The sequence below is a fragment of the Phaseolus vulgaris genome, chromosome 9, assembly GCF_000499845.2.
Source record: "Phaseolus vulgaris cultivar G19833 chromosome 9, P. vulgaris v2.0, whole genome shotgun sequence".
Classification (NCBI taxonomy): domain Eukaryota; kingdom Viridiplantae; phylum Streptophyta; class Magnoliopsida; order Fabales; family Fabaceae; genus Phaseolus; species Phaseolus vulgaris.
This window is the reverse complement of record NC_023751.2, coordinates 33,226,842-33,238,501: the sequence shown is the minus strand read 5'-3', so window position 1 is coordinate 33,238,501 and position 11,660 is coordinate 33,226,842. Positions and strand designations below refer to the sequence as shown.

The following is an 11,660-nucleotide window of genomic DNA, read 5'->3' as shown; positions in this document are numbered from 1 at the left end:
AAGTCATTCTAATCGATTAAAAACAAAGATAACAACAAACTATCGAATGAAAACATCAATTAAACAAGTTCTACCGATTGAAATATCAAGAAACAACAAAGACATGTTTAGAGTTTTTTTATATGGAATGGACAAGGAAGAAGAAGATGAAAAGTTGAAGAAAATGGGAGTGGTCACGCCACTTGGATGGTGGAAGGCTCCAAGATGAGTGAGAGTGTCGCCACTTGAGGATTCCTAAGACCCACAAGATAAGACAAAGAGAAGGAGAGCAAGTCTCACAAAGAACCTACTCAAATTCAAGAGAGTAACTTCACTTTCAATTTCAATATTCAACTTATGTTTACAAAAGCAAGACTCCTCTTTATATAGGAATAGAGGACTGAACATGAAAGGTAAGATGCATGAAGAGTCATTGTAAATGAAGAGGCAAGGTACATGAAAAGACAATGTAAATGCCGCCCCTATCCAAGTCACTTCCTTATTCTAGAAAAATGACTTTTCCTATTACTTCACTTTTAATGTTCTATCTTGAATCTATTCTAAAGATATTTCAAAAGGATATTAATTGAGCTTAGTCTCATCTTTTGAGATGACCCTTCAATTATAAGATCCTTGTTCATCTTCATGTATTTTTGGGTTACACCAGCTCTGAACCCAACAAAGGATTTATACAAATAATACAATATTTCAAAATACTATATAAAACTTTAGATATAAAGATATTCACAAGGAAAAGTTGAAGAAGTTTAATAAAGTTTATAGTCTTCAAATGATCTCACACTTACATCCATATTTGCTTGTGTAATAGTAGAATCATCACAATTCATAAAACAAAAAACACATTCAAGGGGTAAGCTATTTAAATAAATTTCTAAAATATAAAAAATTACAAAGAAACAATTAGATCATAAATACTTCATTTTTTTTTCAATCGAACTTAACCATACAAAATTCATGTACCAATCACAATAATTCAATTTTATGCTAATACCAATATACAACAATCATATATATCACACATGGATCTATAATCAAAGATATTTAACAATAGCAAAATGTCAATTGAAACCTTTTGGAAGACTCGTATTATGTAGTTCTTACTAGATACTAGCATCTGATTCAATATTCAAAACTTAGATTTATAAGCGAACTTAAGAGAAGGGATGATGGTAAGTTCAATATAACCAAAGTCGTGTATCTATAGGTGGTCATAGTGTGTATGAACTCCCTTATTAGCTCCTCACCACTTAATGTCTTAGTCTATGTGACCTAGACCATCAATAATTTCCAACATAAAAGTCAATACATAATACACAAATCAAACAACGACTCACACATTATCCCAAAAGTACTCAAATTCATACATATTCTATCAATCTCGGTAATCATTTTCGTACAATACAAACATTTAAAATTCCACAAATCAATTGAATATACAAGTTAATATTCACTTTATATTTTGATAGTGCTAAATTTACTTTTTCTAAATTGAATCAATTATTGGCCTTAGAAAGTTGTAATCACTTACAATTTACAAAATGATAATTTTTCAGAAGATTCAATTAAATTTCATGACCTATAGTAAAGAATATTAGAGGCAGCTAAGTGAAAATGGCTAGTGCTAGGAATTTAGCTTGAGCTTAGGGAGTTTGTGCCCAACATGGAGAGTTGGAGCTTGAGCTTAGGGAGTTTGTGCCCAACATGGAGAGTTGGAGCTTGAGCTCAGGGAGATGTGTTTAAGTGTAGGGAGCTAGTGTTAAGCCGATTTGAGGCATAAAGCACCCAAAAAACTGTACCTCATTCCACTTAAGCAGAGAGAGCTTGCGTTGAGCGGATTTGAGGCAAACAATATCCCAAAAACTATACCTCATTTTGCTTTAGGGGTTAGTGTTGAACTAATTTAAGATAGGGAGCACCACCAAAATAAAGTAAGTTATCATAAATATATAAGGTCTTGTTTTATATACAAGTATACATGATTTAAATCACAATATCACAAATAAATCCAAGGCTTAAACTTCAAAAAAACATCTCATACTCAATCTAAACAATAAAAAACATTTCAAATTGTGTAAACTTCAAATAATTTTCATCAAATAACATCTATTTCACTTAACAAAACAAACATTGCAAGAGGATTTTGAAACTAGTGACCACCTCACCTTCACATCCAGATAATCTAACTTAAAGTTCTATTAAAAGATAAAACTAGTTTTCTTTACCTGAAATTCCTTATTCCAAGGAAATTCCAGCTATAAGCAAGAGAACTACTCCAATTCTAGAGACCTAGACTAAAGTATTCAAATATCACCAAATTTTAGTACGTGAAAAATAAGTTGAGATTATCATTTTTCTCATCTAACTCTACCAACACTGATAACAAAATTATAAGAAAAAAATATAAAACAATAAATATTTAAAGTAAATAGAAACTTATATTACAGTCAATGAAGATGAATATTCATTGTCTGATGTGGTGCATCAAATGGAACACACGTAATTGCACGTAATCGCAATGGAAAAATGAAGGTTCTAGTGAACCCTAATTGCAAATGAAAAAGAGACAATGACTTAAGCATAAAAGAGAGAAAATCAGATAAAAGAAAATACATAAGAAATTCTTATTTATTTGTGTATTAAAGAGTAAAATACATGATGTATATATAAGGAAAAGACTAAGACCTAATTGAAAAAAAAAAGTTAAGTCAAACAAACAAAGTCGAATAACTTAAAACATAAAAAAACTAAATATATTAACAACTTATTTTATTTTAAAAAATTATTCGAATAGAAAAAGTTTTTAACTCTTTATTAAATTTTGAAATAAATAAATTATGAGAAGGAAATCTTAAAAAGAATTTGGAGGGAGAGGAAAAAAATAAAAGAGAAAAAGGAGTGTACGTAGAAAAATATAAAAAAAAAATAGATAGTGATTAGTTATTTAATTATTTTTGACGTTATTCAATTATTTATTTTATTAACTAAATAAATTATTTTTTATTTATGAAAGGATAAAATGTCCAATAACACTAAAGAAAATTAACAGATGTCATATTTATACCATTATATAAAAATGATATACTATTTGGTAACTTTCTTTCGTGTCATATTTCAATTAGATAACTTTACTATTTAATAAATAAAAAGAATTTATTTAATAAAATAAATTATTATTAAATAATTTGTTAAAATAAATAAATAAAGGATACATAATGTTTTAATACAGTTTCAATAAAATTAATATATTTATTTATGTTTTAATTAATTATAATAGTGTTACCAAACTAATCTCTATAAAAAATTAATTTGTTTTAAAAAGAGGCAGAGAATTAAAGAGATGCTTAGGGTTGAGAATGAATTGGGAAAAAATTCCGAACATGAAGCGTGAATCACCCACCAATGGTGTAACGTGAAAGCGATACGAGGTTACGTGTGGGGAATCCGTTGTCCAAGAGAGAAGTTGAACGGTTTGAACCAGTAAAAATGATAAATACTCTATTTATACATTTTCATCATACATGGCTCTGTATCTACACTCAAAAAAACAAAAACAAAAACAAAATACTTGTACAACACTACACAACAAATCACCACGTTGCTACCATTTGTTGGCAACCGTTTCAAACAGGAAAAGCCGTTTACTATTCTTCGCACAAAGCTGAAAAAACTTCAGGCTCAGGTTGTTTTCCGAAATCTTCATCAACTTAAACGTTTTCTATTCGCGTGTTATTATTCTGAAATTCTCATTCGTTGTTATCTTCACAGAGGAGCCGTTTCAAACAGTTTCACCTTCTTGTTTCACTTGCAACCGTTACCGATAATTCAACTCACAACTTGATTTTCGTACATAAGCAACCCAGAAGGGTCAGCACCGCAAAGAAGCAAACTTTTCATCGGTTTTGGCATCAGGGAGAGAAGGGTCGTGAAGAGGAACACGTTTTGGCAAGAGGGTGTTGAGAGAAAGGTGTTTTTCAGTGATGGTGATTGTAAACCTTGGGAGAAAGGAGGGGCATGGAAAACGACTTGGGAAATACGAGTTGGGAAAGACTCTTGGAGAAGGAAATTTTGGGAAGGTCAAGTTGGCAAGGGACACTGATTCTGGGAAGCTTTTTGCTGTTAAGATCCTTGAGAAGAGCAGGATTATTGACCTCAATAACACTGATCAGGTAAGCTTCAATCATTGTTGCTACTTACATTTGCTTTTTACTCTCTTTTAATCTGTGCTTTCACCAAATTGCGACTTTTCAAACCTGGTTTTGTCACAATTCATGACTTTTAAACTAGGTGGTGTGGTCCTACAAAATGCAATTGGTTCTGTATTTGTTTTGCAATTTTTGTGCCGAGTGTTTGTTTGATTGCAACATCACTTCTCTCTGCTTTAGTGACTTGTAAATTCCGATTGAAACGCAACCTATCAGTTTTCTGATCTATTTTTCATGGCAGATAAAGAGGGAAATATCTACCTTGAAGCTTCTGAAGCACCCTAATGTCGTCAGATTGTACGAGGTAACATCCTAATCCAATGATCCACACTATAACTTTAATGTTACACTTTTTTTCATCCTCCAATTTTTTCTGGGTTTTGAATTGGCACTGTTTTTTTTGTTTATCCCTTAATATTTGCTTAGTTTGTGTTTTTTCTTGGCCAAGTGTTTTGTTTTACGTGTAAAGTGCAGCTGTTTGCTATCCTTGATTGTAGAATTGTTTCTATTTTTGATGCGTTGTTTTGGCCTTTCTCCACTTGGTCAAGAAAAGTTACCTTAGCTTTTATTTTCTTCCTGAAAACTTGTCTACGGTATTATCAGATCTCCAATTTGCACAGTTTCTTCATTCGTTGACGTAATCAAAATATTAAAATAAAATTGCATGATTAGACATTTGACGTAATCAAAATATTAAAATAAAATTGCATGATTAGACATTCGACGAAAGCATTTCATATATCATTAGAAAATGCGAGGAGTTAGCCAAATCCCTCTGCATGTAGGTCCATATTCCCCTCAATCATTGGTTCACTTATGTCTACACTTTCCCCACATTTGTGTGTGGGTGCACATTCTATGTCTTTTTGGCTTAATTCAAGTCATAGTCACCATTCATCTCATCTTAAAATTCTCAATTTATGCTTTCAAAAATAAAAAAAAGTATGGTCCAAGTTAATGGATTATTGGATAACATAGCTATTTAGTTTCATTGAAGGGATTGTTTAATTGATTGATTTGAATAAGGAACCACTAAGAAGGTGCCTTTTTCAAAAGGAATAAAATGAAAGTAGAGGTGGAGTGAAGCTAAATTATGTCTAAAAACACGTTTGGATATTGGAATCAAGTTTTGCTTTCGTGTCTTTCAAAACACGTTTGGAATCCAGTTTTGCTTTTCTATGCCTTTTTGGCCTTGAACTATACACTCTTTTGTATACTTAATGCTTCTAATCTTATTCTACGTTTTCTTTTTGCTTTAAAATAAGCTTTTGAAACAAGAAATTTATTTTAGTTTTTATATACAATTGGAAAATTAGAGGGTTTTTTTTTATTAAGTTTCTGGAATATAAATCTTAACTTAATGCATAGAGGTTCTCATGCAACCATCAAGAGGAAGCATTTAATAATAATACTTGCCAAAACATAGATAGTAATAATTTTTATTATCTTACATGTTAATATTGTGTATATTAATTTTTAATTTAATGTATTTATTTATACTTTTTTTATAGTGTTTTGTTTAAATTAAAAATATTATTTAAAGTTAAAAGAATTTAAAGTTATATGTGAGAGGGAGAATAAATAGGATGTGAGAGGATAGAAAACTATGAGGAATAAGAGAGAACCATTTTTATGATTATTTGACAAAAAAAAATAATAGAAGAATGATTTCATATAAATTAGAAAAGTATATTCAAAAGTAAAATATCTAAACAAATTCCCTTTAGAATCTTTATATATAGTTGTACATTATAAATTTAGAGCACCATATAGCATGAGTGAGAGTTGCGTATTAAATAGTTCAATAGTACAATTTATGTTGTATTTTTTTTTAGTTGTTAAGCATTGGCCCACAGCTTTTGTCATCATTTCAGAGAGTAACACTGCGTTTAATGTTTGATGGGTTGGCCTCACCAAATATATAGTATGTGTACTAATAATAACACATCTTATACCACAAAGTGTTTTGAGACAATATCTATTACACTATCTAACACAAGGTTTGGTCTAAAACATTTATCTTGTATCACTGTCCTGCTTTTTAGAACAAGAATGAGACAGATGCTTAAATTATGTTCTATACTCGCAGGTCTTGGCTAGCAAAGCCAAAATTTACATGGTACTTGAGTACGTGAATGGAGGAGAGTTATTTGACAAAATTGTAAGGAACATTTGCTTGATATTATTATTACATAAAGATTTATTGCCTAATGCAATGGTAACCAATGAACTATACTTGTCTTCAGGCATCCAAAGGTAAACTTGGAGAAGCTGAAGGTAGGAAGATATTCCAACAGTTGACTGATGGTGTGAGCTTCTGCCACAGTAAAGGTGTCTTCCACAGGGATCTTAAGGTATTTTATTTGTCTTCTCAAGAACTTTTATAGTAGTATCTTGGAACTAGAATTGAAACTATGCTCCATGCTTACTACCAACTTTTGTGTCATTTTTTCACCAACTGATAACTTGTTGCAGCTGGAGAATGTACTTCTCGATGCCAAAGGGAACATAAAGATAACCGATTTTAACCTTAGTGCTTTGCCTCAGCATTTTAGGGTGAGATACCATTTTCATGAACCATACCTCAACACAACTTATTTTCCACTCAAAAGGGAAAACTAAGGAAAGTGGTTTTGTAAAACATATGTTTAAAAATAACACATTTCCTTATCATTGAGATATGCCTACCATGCTAGTTAATTTAGTTCTATATAGACATATTTCCTTCTTAAACGACTCTAACTAGTTATGAATATTTTAAAGTATCATGTACTGTCTTACTGTTTCAATTTCCTATTCTTGGTCATTGAAATGCATGGTCAATCTAGATTTTTAGTTTCGCATAGATATCCCTCCTAGTTTATCTTTCATAGTTTTAGTGTGATTGAATTGTGTGACTCTTAAAATTTCAGGAAGATGGGTTGCTTCATACTACTTGTGGAAGTCCCAACTATGTTGCTCCTGAGATTCTTGCTAATAAAGGCTATGATGGTGGAACATCAGATATATGGTCATGTGGTGTTATCTTGTATGTAATTCTTACAGGATATCTTCCTTTCGATGACAGAAATCTTGCAGTTCTTTATCAAAAGGTATTCCTATATGATTCATTTCTGTTCTTTTTTTTTTACATAGTTTAGTAGTTGTATTATATATATCACAAATGTCATTTTCTTTCCCATGAGGATGACAGATTTTTAAAGGAGACGTTCAGATACCAAGATGGCTATCACCTGGTGCTCAAAACATTATAAAAAGAATGCTTGATCCAAATCCTAAAAGCCGGATAACAATGGCTATGATCAAAGAAGATGAATGGTTCAAGGAAGGTTATACTCCTGCAAATCCAGATAATGAAGAAGAGGGTGTGTACATTGATGATGATGAAGCCTTTTCCATCCATAATGCGGTAATACTTTGTAACTTTCACTTGTCAAACAGTTAATAATTGTTACCATTTTGTTCTTAATGTTTTGGCCTGTAATCTGAACAAGTGAACATTTGTATTGGTAACAGTCACTTGAATCAGATCAGGGTAGTCCAACATCGCCACCACTTGTCAATGCATTTCAATTGATAGGGATGTCTTCAAGTCTAGATCTCTCTGGCCTATTTGAGAAAGAGGTGAGGATAAGAGGATGAAAGTTTATTGGCAGTTGGCAGAGGAAGGACACATTTATGATATTTGAGCTTATTTTCCTATGTTTTAACTTCTAAAATATTTACCACTTCCTAAGATAAGTTCACTCCATGTAACACAGATTATACTTAATGTTCCAGGATGTTTCGGAGAGGAAGTTAAGGTTTACATCCACTCATCCACCAAAAGATTTGGAGGAGAGGATAGAAGACATTGTAACAGGGATGAGATGTAGAGTCCAGAAGAAGAATGGGATTGTAAGCACTATTATTGATTATTTTTGTTAAAGGTTGTTCTTGTGAAATATTATTATTAGTTTGTCTAAATAGTCTACAATGTTGGATTTCAGTTGAAAGTGATACAAGATATCAAAGCACAGAAATGTGTAGGTAGTCTTTCAGTGATCATAGAGGTAAATGCATGTATACTGATGTCCACATATATGCAATTTGCATGTATAGTTTTTCTGACATTTTTTTTATCTTATTGGTGAAACTCAATAGGTATTTGAAATTAGTCCAACATTGTATGTAGTAGAGCTAAGTAAGTCTTGTGGAGATGCTTCTGCATATAGACAGGTATGTATCTCATCTCTATCTGCTTCATTCAGAAAATTCAAAGATGTAATTTTTCTCTTTCTTTTGATGATGTAGTTATGCCAGAAGTTATCAAATGAATTGGGTTTTGATCCAAACCAACAGTTAGGGAGCTCAGAAATGATAGGCCTACTGAGAGAAAATAATTTGGAAGCTATATAATGCAGATGTGTAATGTATTTTTTGTTTAGGGTGAAATGATTTTGTAAATGTGTTAAAATATCAATTATATATGTATACCATTTTAGAGAATGATTAAAAGTTGGAGAAATGTAGATGACAGCAACAAATGTTTCAGCTAAACTTTAATAAAAAAAAATAACAAAGTACATAAATTCTTTACTAAAGAAATAGGTTCAAGAACTTTAGATGAGACTCACTTAAGATACACACACATGCTCATGCAATTTTAAATGAGAAATTCAATAATTACTAATCATATATTCATAGGTTATGATTTGAACCCAAAACTTATGTGCATAACACCACTCTTAACAAATTTTTGTTGTTGTTTGTTAAAATTTGTATATTTTTAACTACTAAAGATATTAAATATAAAATATTTAAGATTAGTCCAATAACACTTAAATCTTTAAAACTATATTTTTTATTATTTATTTGTACAAATACATCTAATAAATCAGAATTGATAGTAAATTAAATATTTCTATTAATTAAAAATGGTAGGAATTAAAATTAAAATCTACCAAAGTTTAGAAATTTTTATCACAATCGATGCATCTTACAAAATAAGTAATAAAGGATACTAGAATTATATTTAATTATATTTATAAAAAAATGTTTTTAATGAAATAGACCTTAAATCAAATGAAAATATTGTCAAAAATAGTACAAATTAATAATTCCTAAAAGAATAATAGTTTTAACGAATTAACTAACTAATTTTTTAATACTGACTAATTTGGATGGCTTTAGATGATTATTTCTTTCATAATTAAAATCTAAATATTTGTTGTTTTACTTTTAAGTTTAAAACTTTTAGAATTTTAGTGGGTTTTTTATTATCTCTAAAAAATATTATTGGGTTTTTTGTTATCACTAAAAAGAATTAGTGGGGTTTTTAGATTATAACTAAAAAAATTCTAATTAACTATGTTATAGATTAGATATTGAAAAGTTAAAGAAGAAAAATTCTCTTCCTACCAATATAGAGGATAACACCTTACATGAACATGCCTAATATATTTATAGAAATAGTTAAGATTTGCAAATTTGTATTCTTTATTATATAAAAAACTATTTATATAAAAAAAGTCTTGGGATTCAGTATTTCTTTTTACGTAATTTACTGGATATTTTTACAATAACAATCCACACCCATCATCTTACCCTTGGAGTGTAGAAGAAGTACAACCCATATATTAATTGATTTCATAGTATTGAAAGAATTATGAATTCAATTTGAAATTATTATATAAAGTACCAGATAAATAATTTATTTGATTAATCCCTAATATAAATTATAAATAAAGTCTTGGATTTAAATCATACCAATAAAAAAATGTGATGGAAAGAATAATTCAAATTAAAAGTAAGGCTTAAAATATTTATGGACAAAAATAAATTATTTCGAGGATAAAATGTGTAAGACTCGAGACAACACCCTCTCATCTTTTTTCTTTCTCTTTTTTTTTCAATTTCTCTTTCATACATCATTTAATCCAAAATTTGATTACGATATGGTGTAGCTGAGTAGTCATGGTACATTTCTATCCGATGAGATTTTCAAACAGAGTAAATTCATTTTTACTCTAAAGATCTCTTATTTCCTCTATGATTTAGTCATCAATCTTAGTGGGTCAGTTGAGAAAAGTAATCCTCTCAACTTATTCTATTATATATTGAATTTATGTTCTATTTGGATAACTTGCATTAGACCCTTATATTTTAAAGCTTATCCAAATTAAGAGGCTAAATTAACTAACTTTAATTTTTTTAATAGTACCCTAGACTACAAAATCTAGATGTAGAGGGGACGTGGTCCCAATATTCAATTTATCTTGTAGGGATATTGTTTGTTTCCATATTATTTAAACTTGTAAAAATATTAGATTTTGATGGTTTAATATTTAAGTGTTATTTTTTTATGCTAAATAAGATTTTAAATATTGTGGGTTGTGTTTTGAATGATATTGTATGATGAAAGTTATGAAATTGAATTCATACATTTGAGATAATGTATGGACTGATGTTTATTGTGTATTAAGTATTGATGTCTATGTGGTAACAAAGATCTGTGAGCTTCAGTGATGATCTAAGTCACATAAACTAAAATATCAGGTGGTGAGAAAATGATGGAGGAGTTCATGCACACCGAGACATATGAGATGCACGACTTGTGTTGTATTAAACTTACCCTGATCCTTTCTCTTGAATTCACTGGTAATCTTTGAATTAGGTGTTAGTCTCTGGTAGGACTTACTTAATACGGGTCTTCCGGAATATGTTGTTTGTTGAATATCCTAGATGTGTAGATCCATGTGAGATCTATGTGATTGTTTTATGTTGGGATTTGAAGAATATTGAAAAATTGATTCATGTAATTTTATTTTCTCTTTTGATTTAATTGTGTATATTATAAAACTGTCTTGTTATACTGTGAACCGCGATGATTGTACTATGTACATGAGCATATGATTGTACAAATGTGAGAGGTTCTGTAGGGCTTTAAAATGTTCTTTTTAAACCTTATATTGTTAATATTTGTATTTCTATATAAGTCAAAATCTTGTAATAGAAATATTTTGAAAATTTCCAAATTTGTATAAAAATCAGTAGAACTTGTATTCTAATAGTTAGATGTATTTTCTAGGGTGTTACAAAATGAATATTTTTTATTTGTTTTAAAAGAATATTTTTAATAAAAATTTAATTCTTATTAATAAAATTTAATTTAATTTTTATATGTAATTTGATATATCAATAATCTATAATTTATAATATATGCTTATATAACATTATATAAAGATGATACAACATTTGGTAACCTCCTTTTGTGTCATGTCTTGATTGAACAATTTAATCTTTAATAAATAAAAACAATTTATTTATTTATTTAATAAAATACAGTTTTTAAAAAATACGTATTTTTATAAAAATATTTTATAATTTAATAATATATTTTTATTTTAATAATTATTGTCTTCTATAATTATTAATAAAGAGGTTTTTTTATTTTTAGTATACACGTTTCGTTATTTA

The 11,660-nt window shown here is 29.3% G+C and overlaps 1 protein-coding gene across 9 annotated transcripts; it reads left to right on the top strand.

The window, feature by feature from the left end:
• The first annotated feature begins 3,342 nt into the window (after nt 1-3,342).
• Nucleotides 3,343-11,132, top strand: LOC137820801 (CBL-interacting serine/threonine-protein kinase 1-like). Of its 9 annotated transcripts, none has more exons than XM_068625052.1 (13): nt 3,343-3,679; nt 3,766-4,166; nt 4,444-4,506; nt 6,292-6,363; nt 6,449-6,556; nt 6,678-6,758; nt 7,115-7,294; nt 7,396-7,611; nt 7,719-7,826; nt 7,983-8,099; nt 8,192-8,254; nt 8,346-8,420; nt 10,740-11,132. In XM_068625052.1, the coding sequence occupies exons 2-13, from the start codon at nt 3,978-3,980 to the stop codon at nt 10,752-10,754; spliced, it is 1,287 nt and encodes a 428-aa protein (XP_068481153.1). In that variant the 5' UTR covers nt 3,343-3,679; nt 3,766-3,977; the 3' UTR covers nt 10,755-11,132. The 9 variants fall into 9 exon arrangements, 4 of the variants coding, with proteins under 4 accessions (XP_068481153.1, XP_068481151.1, XP_068481154.1 ...); XM_068625050.1 differs by lacking the exon at nt 10,740-11,132 and adding an exon at nt 8,496-8,699 and having other exon boundaries at nt 3,344-3,679; XR_011082693.1 differs by having other exon boundaries at nt 3,518-3,679; nt 7,964-8,099.
• The last annotated feature ends 528 nt before the right edge of the window (nt 11,133-11,660 follow it).